At 41.7% G+C, this 21,550-nt stretch overlaps 1 protein-coding gene across 2 annotated transcripts in view; it reads right to left on the bottom strand.

The window, feature by feature from the left end:
* Positions 1-483: 483 nt before the first annotated feature.
* Positions 484-21,550, bottom strand: part of tada1 (transcriptional adaptor 1) — a 67,696-nt gene continuing 46,629 nt past the window's right edge. For both annotated transcript variants that reach the window (XM_060829677.1, XM_060829678.1), the window contains one exon: positions 484-1,476. In XM_060829677.1, the coding sequence (XP_060685660.1) occupies positions 1,327-1,476 (150 nt within the window). In that variant the 3' untranslated portion in view covers positions 484-1,326. The remainder of the gene's footprint in view (positions 1,477-21,550) is intronic.

Below are 21,550 nucleotides of genomic sequence, written 5' to 3'. Positions count from 1 at the left end.
ACATTTGACTAAGGGAGCATAATTCATTCACCTGTAACTCAAAGCAACTTTAAAAATTGAAGCTATTACACCAGGAAGTGAATCAACAGGATGGAAGCAGCTATATTTTAGAAAATGCCTGAAAGCAATTTCAAACCAAAATTAATTTAGTAATTGACTCTTTATGCTTCACTATAACATCAAAATCATCAGGAAGTGCACTCAAAGCAAAAAAGATTTGAAGGATCTAAACTGTGTGTGTCTTGGATCTAAACTGCATGTATCTTGGATAAGCTTTGTAGACCAAATCATTTTCAAATAAGTTACTTCTTATGGTGATGCACTTCAAATTCAAAGAAGAAAGTTTGAAAGTTTTACAACATCACTTAAGGATGTCTTGTTTTGATACATTTACATTTTAATGAATGAATAGTTGCGATTTTGTACAGACTACAAAAGTTAAAAAAACACACCAGTGTATCCAAGAGAAGGCAATAGCCTTAATACTGATCAAATGCTGTCAATTTATTGTACAAAAATAAAATTCTCACAGTGTCATTATACTGTCTTGGCAATCTTTAATTTCTATTGAATGAGATATCTAAAATTCAGTTGTGTTTATGAAAAACTACCAATGACAAAAAAGAATCTGAAACTTACTACCAAGTTTTCATCTGTAGTCAGGTACTAGACAAAATGGACAAACTGTGCAAGCCTTCAAACAATGATGTGGAATATTCAGTACAAACGATTCTGTTTGTAATTCCATCCTGTACTTTACCAGAGGAATAACACAAGCCAGTTTATTTTAGATGCATCATAACTTCTGATGTAGTAGCAAATATTTCAGGATATCTGTACATGAATATCACACTCACTAACTTCAAGGCAGTACACTTAGAAACAGGAAGATATTTAAACTGGCTTTTGATGTTTGCAATGTGCATACCTTAATTGATGAAGCACAAACCAATTTCTATGAGAATTATGATGATTTTTAACAAAATTGTTTCAATTTACACACTTCATGACATATTGCCAAAGCGACGCCTCATCATAACAAAAGCAAAATACTGTCTATGCTGGAAACCAGAAGCAAACAGAAAATGTTGGAGAAACTCAGCAGGAAAGAGTCAGACTGGACGTAAAACATTAACCCTGTTTCTATCTCTCAGATGCTGCCAGATGTGTGTTTGTTTCAAACTTCTCAATATTGCAGACTCTGCTCAGCATTGACAGATAATAGAATGAAGGTTGAGGAGAAATCAGGCTTAATGCAATGATTATTGCATTAACTTGCAGTGGAGACAAAACATGCTCTGACCGCTAGCATTTGGCCCAAATCAGTCAATAAACAAGTCCCTCTTTGATAGCTAGCCTCTGACGGTGAATCTTATCCTGCTCCAACTCCTCATGACTAGGATGCCAAAGTCTTGCTAGTATCCTTTCAATATTCAAGGCATAGACTGTGTGGGCTGGAATCACTTCTCTGTGCACCTAAAAAGAAAAACACACAATAAACACAAAAGGAAATAAGTGACAGATAAATTAGAATATTTCAAATTTTGAACAGAGTTTGTAACATTATATGTAGTAACTCTACATATTTCCATGTTGTGTCTAAGAACTGTCTTCAAAAACTTTAAAAAGATGAACAACCAAGATGCAAAACATGATTCTTACAGAACCAGCAATAAATATCTGGGCCTCCTCTTAATATTATCTGCAGATTAATTAAACTTTTATCTATGTCTGTCTCTTAAAAGTCAAGGACAGTAATACCCATCCACCCAGTTAGTTCCCCACCATTGACCTAATAGTATCCATTTCCATCAGGTAATTATAGTTATATGCTTATGACTATTATATTAAGCTATTAAATCTTTTTAAAATCAATCTGTTTGGACATGCAATGACACACATGCAGGACAGGAACTTGAAACTAGACTTCCTGGTACAGAGACTGGGACAGTCCACTGTGCGACAAGGTCATCATATTCAGTGTTTATGAGAACAAAAATAGGAAAAGCATGATAGGAAGATAGAAACAGGATTAGGCCATTCAGTCTTTGGATCTGCTTCATCATCTGACCATGGCTAATCTGCTGCACCTCAACTTCAATAAATTGTCTTTGGACAAGATTCCACAATGCCCACACCCAACAAAAACATATCAAGTCTCAGTCTTGACAGTACCTTAATATCTTTTCACTTTATTATATTTTTGATTACGAATTGAGAAAAGATTTATTTTACAACAGAGGGCTGAGGAAGGAATTGTTATGCTTTTAGAAAAGAAGTGACAAACTCATTTTGGGTCATGATTACGCTGTGCTTTTGCAAGCAGTGGGGGAGGTACAAGAGGAGACAGGGGTGTGTGCGCAAAGTGAGAATTGACTGGCATCAGGTTGCTGGTGGGTTTGTAGAATTGTGATAATCTGTGAATGCCAAAGGTCATTAACTTAATGACAGGGCAGCAGATTCAAATCATAGACGAAGAAAAATTACTTCGCTCAAAGGGTCATGATTTGGTGGACGTTACTACCCTAGAATGCAATGGATACTGGGATAAAGTGGGGTGGCACGGTTGCTCAGTGGTTAGCACTGCTGCCTCACAGCACCAAGGTCCCAGATTCAATTCCAGCCTCGGGTGGCTGTCTGTGTGGAGTTTGCACATTCTCCCTGTGTGTGCATGGGTTTCCTCCGGGTGCTCCAGTTTCCTCCCACAGTACAAAGATGTGCAGGTCAGGTGAATTGACCATGTAAAATTGCCCATAGTGTTAGGTGCATTAGTCAGAGGAGGTGGGTTTCTCTTCAGAGGGTCGGTGTGGACTTGTTAGGCCAAAGGGCCTGTTTCCACACTGTAGGAAATCTAATCTAATCTAAATGAGGCAATAAACATATTTTTAATTAGTAACGGATTGAATGATTATGGAGACCAGGCAGAATGTGGTGTTGGGAACGAGATGAAATGAGCTACGACTGTATTGACTGATGGAGCATACTCCAACAGCTGAACTGCCTACTCTGCTCCTAGTTATGTAACTCTCCGATTGGCTAGCTAAACAACATGTGGGTATGAGCAATAGTGACAAGCCCTTGGGCCTCTGGAATGGGAGGTTGTGTGCTTCTCTCTCCAGCAGAATACCTAAAAAAAAGCAAGTTGTTTCCATCTACAAGTTGCTTTATGTTGTTTTTAACCAATATGACAGAGACTTGATAATTTGTAGACTAGACACACTCTGCCTGTGAACAAATAAAACACCTTGAAGGAAAAGCTCAGAGCATTTAAAAAAAACTTGAGAAATTAAAAAAAAATCTCTCCATCAAATTCGGAGGACTGATGCTATTTCCTCAGTTTTTTATCTTGCTTCCACTCATTATATCGATGGTTATTTGATCTGTCTGTTTCAGCTGAGGGTGGGGGGTTTGGAAGGGGATCTCCCATCCACAGCCTCAAACCTCTCAGTTCCACAACACACACCGCCCAGTTCTACCTCTTACCTAAAATCCACAAACCTGACTGCCCCAGTTGACCTATTGTCTCTGCCTGCTCCCATCGCACCAAACTTATCTCAGCACTACCCTGCCCCACTCCCAGTCCAAGGAATCCCACGTACATTTGGGACACAGTCCACTCCCTCCATCTTCTCCACGACCTTAGTTTCCTTGGCGGCACAACCAATACTTCTTCACCAACACACTTATTCAATTACTGGAACAGACCCTCACCCTCAACAAGTTCTCCTTCAAATCCTCCCACTTCCTTTGGACCAAAGGGGTAGCTATGGACACCCGCATGGGCCCCAGCAATGCCTGCCCCTTTGCACAATATGTCGAACAGACCATCTTCCACAGCTACGTCAGCACTCTCCCTCACCTTTTCCTCAGCAACATTGACGACTGTACTGGTGCCACCTCCTGCTCCCACGAGGAGGGTGAACAGCTCATCAACTTCACTAACACCTTCCACCCTGACATTACAGTCACCTGGACCATCTCAGACACCTCTCTTCTGTTCCTGGACCTCTCAGCCTCCTGACTCAAAACGGACATCTATTTCAAACTCACCGGCTTGCACAGCTAGCTGGACTACACCTCCTCCCATCCACTTTTCTGTAAAAACACAATTCCTTACTCTCAAATCCACCGCCATATTTGCTGTTGGGGTTCTGTTCATCGCTGGGAATTTATGTTGCAGACGTTTCGGCCCCTGTCTAGGTGACATCCTCAGTGTTTGGGAGCCTCCTGTGAAGCACTTCTGTGTTGTTTCCTCCAGCATTTATAGTGATTTGTCTCTGCCACTTCCGGTTGTCAATTCCAGCTGTTAGCTGCAGTGGCCGGTATATTGGGTCCAGGTCGATGTGTTTGTTGATAGAATCTGTGGATGAGTGCCATGCCTCCAGGAATTCCCTGGCTGTTCTCTGTTTGGCTTGTCACCGACGTAGTGTACAAAATCCCATGCAAGGACTGCACAAAACATTACAGAGGACAACCAGGAAGACAGCTAACGATCCATGAACACCAACTAGCCATGAAATGACACGACCAGCTATCATTAGTAACCACACACGCAGATGACAGGCAACATGAGTTTGACTGGGACAACACTACTATTATAGGACAAGCTAAACAGAGAACAGCCAGGGAATTCCTAGAGGCATGGCACTCACCCACAGATTTCATCAACAAACATATCAACCTGGACCCAACATACTGGCCACTGCAGCGGACAGGTGGAACTGACAACCAGAAGCGGCAGAGACAAACCACTATAAATGCTGCAGGAAAAAAACACAGAGGCGCTTCACAGAAGACTCCCAAGCACTGAGGATGTCACCTAGACAGGGGACAAAACGTCTGTAACAAAAATTCCCAGCTCGGCGAACAGAACCACAACAACGAGCACCCGAGCTACAAATCTCTCACAAACTTTGAGCCATATTTGTTCACAGGAGGAGCAATTCTGCTCCAGGACATCCCAGATGGCCTATGTCAAGGACCGTAATTTCCCATGCCATGTGATCAACAATGCACTCCAGTGCATTTCCTCCACTTCCTCTTCCTTCATCGTTGAACTCTTCAATTGCACCAAGGATAGAACCCTCCCCGTCCTCCCCTCCCCAGGTCCTCACCTTCTACGCCACCAATCTCCAGATACAGTGCATTATCCTTTCTTACTCTCCCCATCACCATCTATGTTCCGCAGAGACCATTCCCTCCATGATTTTCACATTAGGTCCATGCCCCCCCACCAACCTACCCAGCACCGTCCCTTGCTGCTGCAAGAGGTGTAAATCCTGCACCCATACCTCCCATCTCACCTCCATCAAAGGCCCCAAAGGACCTTTTCACATCCGGCAGAAATGTTTCTGCACTTCCACCCACCTCATCTACAATGTCCATTGCTCTTGATGTGGTCTCCTCTACATAGGGAAGACAGGACACCAACTCACTGAGCGTTTCAGGGAACATCTCCAGGTCTCACACACCATCCTGTGGCTGACCACTTCAACTCCCCCTCTCACTCCACCAAAAACATGCAAGTCCTGGGCCCCCTGCACTGCCAAATCCTAGCCACCGGATGCTCGTAGGAAGAACACCTCACTCTCTGACTTTGGACCCTCGACCCACACGGCATCAATGTCAATTTCACCAGTTTCCTCATCGCCCTTTCCCCCACCTTATCCCAAGATCCAACACTCCAACTCGGCATTGCCCTCTTGAACTGTCCTACCTGTCCATCTTTCTTCTCACCTATCTGCTCAACCCTCCACTCCAACCTATCACCATTAGCCACTCCCCCAACCTTCTACCCCATCTCTCATCTATCTATCACCTTTCCAGCTACCTTCCTCCAAATCCTACCCCACCCTCTTTATCTCTCAGCTCCCTTCCCCACCCCTAACATTCCTGATGAAGGGCTTATGCCCGAAATATCAACTTTCCTGCTCCTCCGATGCTGCCTGACCTGCTGTACATTTCCAGCACCACCCTTTTCAACCCTGACTTTTCAGCATCTGCAGTTCTCACTCTCTCCTAGAGTTTTAACTAGTTGAGTTATATGCCAACAGTTCACAGCTGTTTACCTGCAGTTTCTCCGTATTGACATCATCAAATGCTTTTAACATCTTAATGACTTTGATCAGATCTCCCTTCAACATTTTTATACTCAATAGAACTCAAGCTAGGCTTACACAGCATCTCTTTCAAACTGAATTCTCTAAATTCAAGAAACATTTTGGTAAATATTTGCTGCACTTTTTTTCAAAACCAATATGTCATTCTGCCAGGTGCAGTGCTCAACCACAAACATGGTATTCCAATGTTTCCGAGACACTACACATCTGCATTGACATACTGAGGGATCTCAGCGCACAGGTCCACAGATTCCTGGAAGTGGAAAGACAGATGGATAAGGTAATCATGAAGGTATACAGTGCACTTGCCCCCATCAGCCAGGGCATCAAATAAAAATGTTGGCAAGTTATGTAACAGCTGTATAAAACTTTAGTTAGGTCACATTTGGAATATTGCGCGCAGTTCTGGTTGACACATGACCATAAGGACATAGATATTTTGGACAGCGTGCAGAGAAGGTTGTCTGGTCTGGAGGGTTTTAGTTATGAGGAGAGGTTGCATAAACTTAATTGTTTTCACTGGAAAGACAAAGGCTGAGGGGTGAGCCAACAGAGGTGGGTGGTCAGGAGTCATGTTGAATAATTACTTTGACTCAGTATTTACCACAGAAAAGGAGAATACCTTGCCCGATGACCCAAGGAAATTCACAGTAAATCAATAACAGGGACTGAATAAATTTAACAGAAGTAAATAAGTAAATTAATGGAATTAAAATGTGACAAAATGCCTGGGAACGGATGAGTACCATCAGTGTGTGTGAAAGGAAGTAAGGGTGCACATTGTCGACACCTTAACTATAATCTTTCAGAATTTCCAAGACACTAAGTTGTCCCTCCGGATTGAAAAAATTTAAAATCACTCCACTTTTTAATGAAGAAAAAGAAGACAGACAAGGAATCACGGCCCAGATAGCCTAACATCTGTGGAGGGAAATTGTGGAATTTATAATCAAGCTGGGGTAACTGATCACCTTGAAAATTTTCAGTTAAACAGGGAGAACCAGCATGAATGCATGACAGTTAGATAATGCCTAAAAAAAATCATTGAATTTTGTTTTAAGAGGTGACTAAGGTAGAGGACAGGGGAATGTCTAAAGGTGTTGTTTAAATGAATTTCCAGAAGGTGTTTTATAAAACCCCACATAAGAAACTGTTAATTGAGGTAGAAGCCCAAAGAACTGGGGGAAAATTACTGACTCGACTGTGAAATTAGTTAAGTGGCAGGCAACAGAGACTAAGGATAATGGGTCAGTACTCAAAATGACAGGCTGTGACCAGTCATGTCCTACAGTATCTGTGTTAGGGCCTCAACTATTCAACTATTGGATAATGGCACAGAAAATAATTTATCCAAATTTTCAGATGGCACAATATTAGACAGCTTTGTAGGCATGGTAGATTATAGCATAAAATTACAAGGGGATATTGATAGACTAAGTGAATGGCAAAATTGTGGAAGTTGGAGTTCAATGAAAACAAGTGTTGAGTTCTCCATTGTGGACCTGAAAAGGGTACTTTCTAGAAGGAAGGAAAGTAAGTACAGTGGACGTCCAAAAAGATTTGGGGAGTCCAGATGCATAGATCTTTAAAATGTCACAAACAGGTGCAGAAAATAATCAAGAAAGCTAACTGGATGTTGGCCTTTATATCCAGAGGAGTGGAGTACAAGGATACAGAAGTTATGCTGCAGTTATACAAAGCCCTGGTTAGACACCAGTTGGAGTTCTGAGAGCAGATCTGGGCACTGTATTTTAGGAAGGATATATTGGCTTTGGAGGGAATACAATGTAAGTTCACAAGAATGATACTTGGACTTCAAGGGGTAGATTATGAGGAGAGATTACACAAATTAGACTTTTCTTCTCTGGAATCTAGATGGTTAAGGGGTAATCTGATAAAGTATTCAAGAGGCCTCTTCTTGGATAGTGTCGAGTTCTGGTTGCCCTGTTATAGGAAGGATATCATTAAGCAAGGGAAGGTTCGGAAGAGATTTACTAGCAGGTTACCAGGAATAGACGATTTGAATTATAAAGAGGGGAGGGATTGGTTGGGACGTTTTCCACTGGAGCATAGCAGATTGAGGGGTGACCTTATAAAACCATGAAGGGTATAGATTAGGAGAATGGCAAGTGTGTTTCCCATAGAGAGGGGGACTTCAAGTCGACGGGGCATATTTATAAGGAGAGAGGAAAACGATTTTAAAAAGACATGAGGGGCAAAATTTTTTTTACAGAGTGACTTGCACGTGCAGTGAACTTCCAGAAGAAGTGGTAGATGCGCGTACAGTTACAATGTTTAAAAGACATTTAGATAAGTACATGAATAAGAAATCTTTGGAGGGATATGTGCCACGCGCAGATAGGTAGGACTAGCTTAGTTTAGGATTATTGTTGGCATGGACCGGTTAGACCGAAGGATCTGTTTCTGTGCTGTATGACTCTGTATCAACAGGAAAAAGTAGGATTAATAAACAATTTCCAGTCGTAGAAAATTCTAGAGCTAAGGTGCAGAGATGGAGAAATAGGGCCAGACCCTTCAGGAGATATGAGGGGAAATACTTCTCTATACAAAGGATGGTAGATATTTGAAACACTCTTCGACAAATAGCAATGAATGCTGGATCAGTTGCTAATTTTAAAGGAGAGATAGATAAATTTCTGTTAAGCAAAGGCAGTTATATAGAGTAAGGCCTCAGATCAGCCATGATCTCACCGAATGGTGAAACAGTCTTCTCCCGTTCCTTTGTTCAAAAACAAGGTGATTATACTGAAGTTGCATAAGTGACTGGTTAGAACCCAGCTGCAATACTATGCACAGTTCTAAACACCACACTTCAGGACAGATGTGAAAACATTGGACAATACAGACCAAGTTTAGAAGAATGCTTCTAGGGATGAGAAACTTCGTCATGAAAACAGATTGGAGTAGTTTGGACTATTGACCTTCTCCTTTCCAAACTGGTAAAGATGGTAGATAACTGAAGATTTCAAAATCATGAGCACTTGAAATAGAGTAAACAGAGAGAAGCCATTTCACCCTACGAGTACATTGGATAAGTTATAGAGTCCTAGTCACAGAGATGTACAGCATGGAAGTGATCAAAGCAAGTTCAATTTAAGACATTCAAATAGGCATTCAGTGATTATTTGAAATGGAACAATATATGCAGGGGTACAGGGAAAAATAGGTCGCATCAAGTCCTAATGCTCATATGGAGAGCTGCTGTGGACGCAATCAGCCAAATAGATTGCTTCTCTACGTGCCATTTATGTCTACTCTAACATTGCATCCACCTCATTCATCTGCTCAAAACTTTCCACATGTCTTTTATTGCCTAGGTTCAGCTTTTCAAACACTCTTCTGGTTAGCCTACAACCTCCCATAAACTTCAGTTCATGTACATCTGTGCCTGCAGCCAATCCTGTTTAATGGATCATGGTCCCAATCATTAACCAACCTCAGTTCCTATTCAGATAATACTGCAGACTAAACATTTTTGTAATCTAAATTCACTTTATGGTTTTGTTAATCCAAATATACATCAACTAGACAATTCTGAGTTCTTCTGATTTCTATCCAGCTGACCATTTGAAGCCAGACTCCTCTTTAGTTCCAAGTTTTGGAAATTCATTAGAAACCTCTCCACACACCCCTCTTCCAAGTCTTTCCTTTGATCTCACTTGTTCCTCAAGTCTTTTAGTCACTGGCCCGCGATTCTCATTCATTTCGGTGCACATTTGATTGCACTTTGAGATGATTATTTGCATTAAGACTGTTCCATAAATGCAAGTTGTTAAAATTCTGATAACACGTGACGTTAGCCTCATGCATGCACAGCTTAAAAGCTTCAGTCGCTCTCTGCACAAAACTGCATTCTTATTCGATATTCTGTAAGAGAAACTGAATCTTAAGAACGAAAGTTATTGTGATAGCTATGGCAAAGAGGTAGGATTTTGTCAGACAATCTAGACCACTGCTGCTCCAGCACCAATTTCTAAAAATATTACTTATTATTTTCATGAGATCTTACAAAGACAACAATGTAAAGCATTGGCAACGCAAAACCTCATTTGTGGAAGAATGTGCACATGAAAAAATTTCCTGTTTTTGATGTCTTGTCTATTAAGCGAATGCTTTGGATCTAGATTTTTTTCATACAGGAAATCTGTCAGCCAAAAATGACTTGATTGTTCCAAACAGTCGATCACTAATGCCAAGACACCCAGAAGCATCTATTGTTGGGAAATGTTAATAAATTACAGTAAAAGACTGTCTGAACTTTTATGTTCAGACTCAACAACATATTAACAAGGTCTGGTAGGATCTGTGCAGAGACAGAGTTACATTTCAAGACTGAAGTAATGCCTCTTCAGAACTGAATGGTGTTAAACTGTGGGCTTCACAATACTTTTGACTGAGGTTTAGTTCAAAAGGTGAATTGAAGGTTAATGTGGAGAAAATGAGATGTAGTATTGATGTAAATTAAGGTGTGAAAGGAAGGAAATAGGTCCTCTCTATTGGACCAAGTACATAAACAAGACGAGGCTGTGGAAATGTACAGAATGTAGAAAAATGGAAAACAAACATAAGGAATTGGTTTCTGAAGTTACTAAATTCAATATTGAGATCTCAAGGCTGAAAAGTATCCAAGTGCAAAATGAGGTGTGCAAGATTGACACTTGCTTTGTTGCAACATTGCAAAAGTGCCAGGACAGAAACGTGAGCATGAGACCAAGGTGGTTTATTGAAATGGCAAGCAACTGGGAGGTCAGGGTCACTTCTATGGACTGTGTTGAAGTATTCCACAGTATCCAGTGGTCATCCAGTATCTTTTTGTCTCGCCAAAGTAAAGGAGACCATACTATGAGCAGCAAATACAGTAGTCTAATGTAATAACTCAGGAAGCCTGACTAGAAAGGAACACTGTTTATTGGTGAACACCAAAATAGAGCCTCGACTCATGGCATACATGGCAGCCTAGGACGGACAGTTTGCAGATCCATCCCAGATCTGGTTTTATAGTTTTTTTTTCTTAAATTGACCTACGTGGGGATGCAAGCCATACCTGAAGTGGGTGGTACATGAACTTGGATCTCCCACCTCAGAGGTAGGGCACTACCATTGTGCCACAAAGGTCCTTTGGGTCTGCTTTATAAAAGGCTCAGGTGATGAATTCGAACTAGGTAGGTCACTGCCAGTTAGCGAGGGAACTCATACTCAATTGGCTCCGCCAGGGGATTAATTAGTGATTCCCCATGGGCCTTGTAGGATTTACACATCCTTCCCCTTCTAAATTCAAGGGTTCCCTTTGACGACAAGGCCTCTTGCATTGCTCTGCCCTTGGCCCCATTCCTGTGCTTTCTAGGCCTAGTTTTTTTTTTGGGGGGGGGGGGCGGCGGCGGGGACGGTGGGTGTATTGCACGACCTAAAAGATTGATGGAGTTCCTCTGTAGAGTTATAAGTGACAGTAGAGTCCATTTACTGCACATCAGTCTAGATTGAATGGACACGAATAATGATCAAAAATGCAGAGCCCATGAATGGCCTTGGGAAATCTGAAGTATTCACTCCCAGGGTCCCCCTAGCCATTCTGAAGGGTGCAATGAGGCTGCTGATGGGGCCTTCAGGTTTTACTGCACTGCTTGATCAGGATTTTGATATCGGTGTCTATGCCAAGCCACCAAACATAATTGCTCAAAGGCATTTTCAGTTTGGATATTCCTGGATGGCCGTTGTGTATTTATTAAAGTTTTAGTCACTGGGTGCAGGACAGCTATCTGGGCTCCCCACAATGCCATTTTCTATGCTCAACTTTTGAGATAGAGTTTCAAGTTATACACAGGACATTGTTGTGTAGGATGATATGACATAGCTTCAGCAAGAAGGGTCCTTTTGAGTTCAAGCCTGGATTTGCTTGTCAGGTATTGGTAAAGAGTCCATGCTAAATTCATCTTTGGACATGTTAGTTGGCTAGTGGGTAATGGCAAGCAGCTCAAGGCATCCACATTGGCTTTATGTTGTTCTGGATGTTGTTCTAAGGTACATTCAGAAGCATTGAACTGCTGTGCCCAGCCTTGTACCAGGCTGATGCAATGCGAAGAATTGCCTCGTCTTTCTTTGAAAAGTAAAGGTTAGTGATCTGTAACTCTGGTGAAATGCTGATATACACACACTGATGGAACATTTTCACTGTGAATACTGTGTCCAAAGTACCTTGATCAATCTAGGTATAGTTCCTTTCTGCCTTTGCCAGGATTCATGATGTGTACACAACATGATGTGTACACAACTGGATAGTCTGCAGCATTGTCCCAACAGTACAATCATACCACCCCTGTTGCATACTGGGAGATAACGCAGATATAATGAATAGTGTCAGGGGATCATAATGAGTTAATATATTTGTTAATGTCATTGGTGTTGACATTTGCAAATGCTCTCTCTTGTGGCATTTGTCAAGACAATTTCTTACTTTTTTTTAAGCAGGACACGGAGGCATGCCTGCAGAGTAGTCATGTTGTGTATGGATTTCCCATAGTAATTTATAAGATATGGAAAAAACTTCAACTCTGTTGCATTGCATAGAGTCAGAGTTCTTTTTACGTACTTCACATTCAGGGTGAATTCAGGGTGAAATCCATCCTTGCCAACCTGTACCCAAGGTATGATTTGGAGATGCCGGTGTTGGACTGGGGTGTACAAAGTTAAAAACTACAACACCAGGTTATAGTCCAACAGGTTTAATTGGAAGCACACTCGCTTTTGGAGCAAGCTCCTTCATCAGGTGATTGTGGAGGGCTCGATCGTAACACAGAATTTATAGCAAACATTTGCAGTGTGATGTACCTTTGTAGCCTCTGGCTGATAGCTAAGTTCGATACCCATAGGGAGGGCCTCAACCGGGACCTTGGGTTCATGTCACATTACAGGTGATCACCATTGTACTACACACACACACACAAACACACACGGACACAGGTACACAGACACGCCCACACACACCCTTATAGACACACAAACTCCCACACTCACACATGCACCCCCCACACTTACGACACTGCACCACTACACACACACAACCCCCACCCCAGACAGACAGACACACACAGACAGACAAACACCCACATGCACACATGTATTTTATTTTGTTTGGTGAATTTGTACTTGCAGAGTTACATTGCATTTTGCTCAAAAACTGCATACATTCATGTAGAACTCTGAGCTCAAAAACTGCATGAATTTATGTAAAACTCTTTTCCCACTTTTTAGATTAAAATCAATCTAGACATCAGGTCATAGACAGAGAACACAGGGGGATAACACCTTCAACATGTTGTCTAGCTGTCACCATTGTTAACAGCTAACCCGAGAATGCAACTTTTAAAAAAAAGGGCTTCGTGATTTACACATGAAAGAAGTGAAACTATCACTGTATTCTAACAGATGAAAGGCTTAACAGACAATCAATTTTTCAATGTATAATTTCAACGATCGAACCTTCCACAATCACCTGATGAAGGAGCGTCGCTCTGAAAGCTAGTGTGCTTCCAATTAAACCTGTTGGACTATAACCTGGTGTTGAGTGATTTTTAACTTTGTACCCAAGGTACATTACCTCATTTACCTGGAATATAATGTGGAGGTGCTGATGCTGGATTGGGGTGGACAAAGTAAAGAAAAATCACACCAGGTTATAATCCAACAGATTTATCTGGAAGCACTAGCTTTCAGAGCTAATGTTTCCAAATAAGCCTACTGGACTATAGCCTGGTGTTGTGATTTTTTTTTAAACTTTACCTGGAACACACACTTTTCCCTTCTTAGCCAGATCCAGCCTCAAAGTTACGCTGAGCCCTCCGCCAAACTCTCCACATGTTCCTTTGCAGTAGTATTCGACATTAATACACCTAGATAGGCTGCCATTCTAGGCACTCCTTGGAGGGTGTTCCCCATTACATTTTGAAAGATGGCACAAGCCAAGGACACCAAAAGACAAACAAACGTACTCAGACAAATATTTTGAGATTATTTCTCATGATGTATTTCCTGGATACTATCTCAAGCTCCAGTTGGAGTTAGGTGTGGAAAATTCTAAGCTTTGCATACAAAGTCTTCTATGCATGGCATTAGGTATCTGTGTGAGGGGGAAGCTCTGCACATCGTTAACTTATAATCCCAACTGTGACAGTGCGATTTGTCAGATTTTACAACTGGGACTACTCACTTGGTCCATTCAACAAGTTGCACTGGGGATATGATAACAAGTTCCTCAAGATGTTCCACTTCAGTCTCTACCTTGACACCTAGGGCACACTGGATCTGGCCATGCCTTGAAATATTTGTGGCAAGTTTCTGGTCTACAGGTACATAGAGCTTGACTCTGGTGCCTTTCATCTTCCCAAGGCCATCTTGGAACACTTTAGCATACTTCCCAACGGCTTCATATAGATCACCAGTATCCATTTTAAAGATATGTTTCCAATCCAAGCAGATTTTCTGGAGCCAGTCACGTCCCAAACGTTTGGGACCTGGCCTTTGTATCACCAGTAAGGGAAATCGGACTGCTTATTGCCCATGCATAACTGGGGTTACAACAGTTCCATAAGTAATATGTAAGGGTTCCCCAGCGCGTGTTGCCAATCTAGGGTTGATGTTTCACAGACTTAAAAGCAAGATAACGCAGAGTTTATTAAAGGTTTGCTCCTCAACAATATATAACAATATAAATATATCAACCTCCATGATTAAGGGGTGGCCATTTACCTGCTGTTTTATGTTAATTATCAGGAGCAGTGGTGTAATTTAGCTGTATCAATGCCTCATCCTTGAGTAGATTTATTTGCAAACCCCCGTCATGTGGTGACTTTGGCCTTTGGCCTGGGTAGTATATAATTTGCCTATTTTGTTTGCCTTTTCTGGGGCGAACTCTATGACTACATTCTCCACACTGTATTGTGGAGAAACTTACTGTCCAGATCTGGAACTTTATGGTCTCTGACCCCAATCATCCGTCCTTGGCAATGAATGGAGCCACTGGGAACTTGGCTTTGTGGTACGGATATCACACAAGGCTGAGAACGATACTGCATACACAATCCTAAAGCTCCTGAGCCATTTTTTCTATGTTTTCACAGGAAAGGGCCAGTTCTACGGCTTTCTTGCCTGGGACAGTCAGATCTGCAGACTCGTGCCCGAGTCTGCTTTTTTAAAATACATTTTCTAACTAACCTGTTCAAAATGTTATAACACACTTCTGCAGCAGTTGGGATTTGAGCTCGGGCCTCCTGGTCCTGGGTTAGGGATACTACCACGAGAGCCTCAGCATGGGCCTCTTAGGGGTTATGTGCTTTTGCCTAAACATTACTATACCCTACTTTACAACCAAGGAAGCTCAATACTATGCCAGCCCTGTATATCTGAGGAGTATAGAATAGCTCATATTTCTTCCAAACATTAAAGATACTTGATTACATTTGATTAAATTAGATTCCCTAAAGTGTGGAAACAGGCCCTAAGGCCCAACCAGTTCACACAAACCCTCCGAAGAGTAACCCACCCAGATCCATTTCCTCTGACTAATGCACCTAACACTATGGACAATTTGGCATGGCCAATTTACCTGACCTGCACATCTTTGGACTGTGGGAGGAAACCGGAGTACTCGGAGGAAACCAATGCAGATACAGGGAGAATGTGCAAACTTCACACTTGACCTGTCTTCTGTCTCCAACAGCACGGCTGCTGTCTGAAACTTGATGTAAAAGATGTTGACTATATAAGTTGTCAGAGTTTTCCCTTGTTTATTGGCAGTAGCCTTGTCGTGTGGCAAATGACTGAAGAGAAGTTGTTATTCAGCTGTGTACCTGCAAGGGGGGGGGTGCTTGAACCAATGGTGAGCTAAGAAATGAATATAAGTTCAGTCCACCCATGGCCGTGTTTCGTCTACAACACTGACTTGACAGTCTTTGTGGTGGCACAGTAATGTATCCTCTTTTAAGATATGGCCATCTTCCTTTTTGGCCTTATTTATATCAAAAAAAAGAGCTGGTATCAAAGTTAGGAGCCTTTAAAGCCGAAATGAACGTATGAAACAAATGCAAACATACATCCTTAGTTTTACTGAGATCAACTATTATGACCTCAAACCTACATTGTAGAAAACTAGTGAATTGCAAAGCACATCAGACTGTTAAATAATGTGATTGCAAAGAGTTCAATTTGAATATTGTAAGTTATTGTTCAAGTTCAATATTCTTGGTCACTATAATATTGGCTGTGTTTTTTTAACTTTGAAACCATTTGATTCCTCAAACCTGCTCCAACATTCAATACAACCATGGCTGATCATCAGTCTCAATACGCAAACCCTGCACTCCTCTATATCACTTAACCTCTTTAGGCAAAAGAGCTACATCTACCTTCTTCTTAAAAAAAAACTATGTTTGGGTCTCAATCACTTTGTGGTCATGAATTGTACAGGCTCGCCACTCTTTGGGTCAAGAAATTCATCCTCATCATATGATACAGGAAAGGTCTCTAATTAAACATTTGAGAAACTCCTTTGTGTTAGGTTTAATTCCAAGTAGTACAGACTTTTTCCCTTGTCTATAATCCAGATGGCTGTGGGGGTATTGCTGCTATTTGTGATGTTTGCCCGATTACCGCTGACATCAGCTTTGTTAAGGATCCTTGATGCTTTACTAGGTCAAATACTGCCCTAACACCTCCCCTCTCCAATCCATGTTGGATCAAGGCTGCAACAAGGATAGGGGCAAGATGACCTTGGCAGAAATCAAACTGAGCAACAGTGAGCAGGTTATTGCTACTTAATAGCACTATCAATTATACCTTATTTCACACTGATGCCTGAGGATGTGACATTGGTCTTGGTTTGTGGACAAGAGATAACTGTGCAATTTTCTGTATTGGAGCAATACTATCACAAGTTCTGCATTATCTGTTGAGATGTTGAACACAGATTTTACCTGAAAAACTCAGGCTCGCAGAAAGCATTTCCATTGGCTTAGAAAGTCTCATAGTGAGTATATGGAAGAAACTCTGTCAGGTATTTCCCTCTGGTTATGAACACAGGAAGTGAAAAATAAAGAGTGGCTGGGTGGTGGTCACCAAAAACATCCTCAAATAATCCAAACATTAGGTAACCAGAAGGAAGTCAGACATTTCATCAGCTTTTCCCACTGACTGAAAAAATTCAACTTAAATTGACCTCAGTCATCTACATTATTTTGCCAATATGTCTGATTGTTCAGAAATTATTTTGTTAACTATTGCATGCAGCACTTCAAATGATGACAATTCACATATGGCCTCAATTTTGTTTTCACTAAGAACAAATAGGAGTAGACCATCAAACTTATTTGACTCAAGGTTATCAGTTAATGAGAATATAACTAATCCTAAATAATACCCCTGCTTTCCTTGTTCATTTCTGAACTCCTTAACTTGTTTAGAATTCAAACAGGCGAAGTTGAGAGCAAAGTGGAAATTGGAAGCAAAATTGATCAATTTTTCCAATTCTGGAAGAGAGATTCTGGCTCTAATTTCCACCAAGCTCTCACCACCACCTAGAACATAGAACATTACATCGCCGCACAGGCACTTCAACCTTCAATACTGCTCCGACCTGTGGAACCAATCTGAAGCCCACCTTATCCTACACTATTCTATTTTCATCCATATGTTTATCTAATAATCATTTAAATGTCCTTAAAGTTGGCAAGTCTATTACTGTTGCAGGCAACTCTGAGTAAAGAAACTACCTCTAACATCTGTCCTAATCGATCACCCCTCAACTTAGAGCTATGTCCTTTGTGATAGCCTCAGGATGAACATTTCTTATCAACCACCACCCTCTGTCTTCTTATAGATAGCCAATCTCTAATCCAAACTGCTAAATCACCCTCAATTCCCATGCATCTGTATTTTGTGTAATAGCATACAACCACTTTAGCCTCATCCACCTGTTTGGTCACCATCTCAAAGAACTCAATAAGGTTTCTGAGGCACGACCTAACCTTCACAAAACCATGCTGACTATCCCTAATCAATTTAGAGTCAGAGATATACAGCATGAAAACAGACCCTTCGGTCCAACCTGTCCATGCCGACCGGCTATCCCAACCCAATCTAGTCCCACCTGCCAACACTCAGCCCATATCCCTCCAAACCCTTCCTATTCATATACCCATTCAAATGCCTTTTAAATGTTGCAATTGTACCAGTCTCCACCACTTCCTCTTGCAGCTCATTCCATACACATACCACCCTCTGTGTGAAAAAGTTGCCCCTTAGGTCCCTTTTATATCATTCCCCCCTCACCCTAAGCCTATGCCCTCTAGTTCTGGACTCCCCCACTCCAGGGAAAAAACTTTGTCTATTTATCATATCCATGCCTCTCATGATTTTATACACCTGTAGAAGGTCACTGCTCAGCCTCTGACGTTCCAGGGAAAACAGCCCAAGACTGTTGAGCCTCTCCCTACAGCTCAAATCCTCTAACCCTGGCAACATCCTTGTAAATCTTTTCTGAACCCTTTCAAGTTTCACAACATCTTTCCGATAGGAAGGAGACCAGAATTGCATGCAATATTCCAATAGTGGTCGAACCAATGTCCTGTACAACCGCAACATGACGTCCCAACTCCTGTACTCAATACTCTAACCAATAAATCATACCAAACACTTTCTGCACTATCTTATCAACCTGTGACTCCACTTTCAAGGAGCTATGAATCTGCAATCTACCACTCTGCCCTCATCAATCCTCTTTGTTACTTCTTCAAAAACCTCAATCGAGTTTGTGTGACATGATTTCCCACGCACAAAGCCATGTTGACTATCCCTGATCAGTCCTTACCTTTCCAAATACATGTACATCCTGTCCCTCAGGATTCCCTCCAACAACTTGCCTATAACTGATGTCAGGCTCACTGGTCTATAGTACCCTGGCTTGTCCTTACCATCCTTCTTAGAGAGTGGCACCACGTTAGCCAACCTCCAGTCTTCCGGCATCTCACCTGTGACTATCGATGACACAAATATCTCAGCAAGAGGCCCATCAATCACTTCCTTAGCTTCCCACAGAGTTCTCGGGTACACCTGATCAGGTCCTGGGGATTTAACCACCTTTATGCATTTCAAGACATCCAGCACTTCCTCCTCTGTAATATGGACATTTTGCAACTTATTCCTCTCTGGACGATTTTAAATCATTGCTTATAGCCTTTTTCAACACTTTACCCACAACCAAAGTAAGGCTCACTGGTCTGCAATTACCAGGGTGGTATCTAATCCCCTTCCTGAACAAAAGGGCATCATTTGCTGTCTTCCAGTTTTCTGGTACTATTCCTATAGAAATAATGGTATAAAGATCAAATCCAAAGGCACTGCAATCTCCTCCCAGCTTCCCAGAGAATCCTAGAATAGATCCCATCCGGCCTAGGAGACTTATCTATTTTCATACTTTCCAGATTTGTTAACACCTACTCCTTGCAAACATCAATCCCATCTAGTCTAGTAGCCTGTATCTCAGTATTTACTCGATACCACTGTCTTTTTACAGAGTAAATACTGTCAAAAAACATTCATTTAGGGCTTCCCCTAATTCCTCAGACTCCATGAACAACTTCCCACTACTATCCTTGATTGGCCCTAATCTTACTCTAGTCATTCTTTTATTCCTGATATACATACAGAAAGCTTTAGGGTCTTCCTTGCTCCTACCTACCAAAGACTTCTAGTGTCCCCTTCTGACTCTTCTTAGCTCTCTCTTTTGGTCTTTCCTGGCTAACTTGTAACTCTCAAGTGCCCTAATGAGCCTTCACATCTCATCCTAACATAAGCCTTCTTTTTCCTCTTGACAAGAGATTCAACTTAAGTAAACCATGGCTCCCTTGCTCAACCACTTCCTCTCTGCCTGACAGATACATACATATCAAGGACACACAGTAGCTGTTTCTTGAATAAGCTCCACATCTCAATTGTGCCCATCCCCTGCAGTTTCCATTCCCATCCTATGCATCTTAAATCTTGTCCATTTCTGCATCCTCCCTTCCCTTTGTTGACATCGGTTTTCATTTCTGGGGATAAGATAGCTATCAATATCAATTACAAATCGACCCATTCCTACAGTTAGCATTACTATGTATTGTCACACCTTGCTTCTTATAAAGATTCCATTCCATGCTCTCAGTTTCTCCATCTCATCAACTAATAACGCCATTTTCCACAGGATTATTTCAGAAACTTCCATCTTTATCTTCAACCAAGGATCCCTCACCACCACGACTGACAGGGTCCGGAGTCATGTCTGACCTATTTCCTGCACTTGAACCCTCACCACTTTCCTCCCCTCTCACAATGAGAGCGTCCCTGGTCCTCACCCTACACTCTCCATATCCAAAGGATCAGAAGCCACCATTTCTGCTACATCCAGCTGGACATCACTACCAGACATATATTCCACTCCACCCCACTTCTGTCAGCATTCCACAGTGACCATTCCCTCTGGAACACCACAATCCACTCCTCCACTCTCAACTCCTCATTGCTCCCAAGGTACCTTCCCATGCAATTGCAGAGTGTGTAACACTTTCTTGTTTACTTCTTCCCTCCTTACTGTCCAGAGTCCCAGACACACCCTCCACATGAAGCAATTGTCCTTTTTTGTACGTGTTGCTTCCAGCACAGCCAATCCATTTACACATCTCATTAGAACCCTGCCCAGCATTTAGCTCACTCTTGGTTTATCACAAATCTCTTTTGTTTGCCTACCCCCTTTTCCTCTCGCTGCTTCTGGGCACTTCCTCCCCGAAGCCCATCAATGCCAGCCTTTCCCAGCTATTTTCAGTTCTGACAAAGGGTCATTCAGTTTGTTTCTCTACCTACTGAGAGCTCCAGCACTTTTTGTTTTTGCTTCAGATTTCCAGCAATGTGCATTTCTGTAGTTTTATTCTAAAAGAAGCAGTTGTATTCAAAACTCTAAAAATCTGCAAATCTAGACAAATTTCCTTCTTTCTCAGCATAGAAAAGAAACAACACCTAAGAATGTGAAAAGTAAAATCTCTTACTCAAAATCAAACCTTGATCCAACTGGCCAGCTACAGAATTGAGGAGTGCTTTGATCAACATGATACCATTGCCAGAACGCAAAACTATGATAAGGCACCATTGCCTATCCTTTGATCCAAAGAATTTGTTCCTTTTTATCTGTTTTCCATCCACAATATTTCTAAACACTCCCTCTATCCCAATAATGTAGGTCAATGTGTGTGTTCGATGACTCTTTCTCCTCTTTCTCCCTATCCCAATTACAGGCTGCAGGCTCAGTGGTCTCTGGCAGATGCAGTACTATGGTCAATTTTGCGCTGTAATGGGCATGCATAAGGTAGTTTAGTGCATTTGGTCATCAT

The sequence above is a fragment of the Hemiscyllium ocellatum genome, chromosome 9 (assembly GCF_020745735.1).
Source record: "Hemiscyllium ocellatum isolate sHemOce1 chromosome 9, sHemOce1.pat.X.cur, whole genome shotgun sequence".
Taxonomy (NCBI): Eukaryota; Metazoa; Chordata; class Chondrichthyes; order Orectolobiformes; family Hemiscylliidae; genus Hemiscyllium; species Hemiscyllium ocellatum.
The sequence above is the reverse complement of the archived record's forward strand: the minus strand, read 5'-3'. Positions and strand labels throughout refer to the sequence as shown.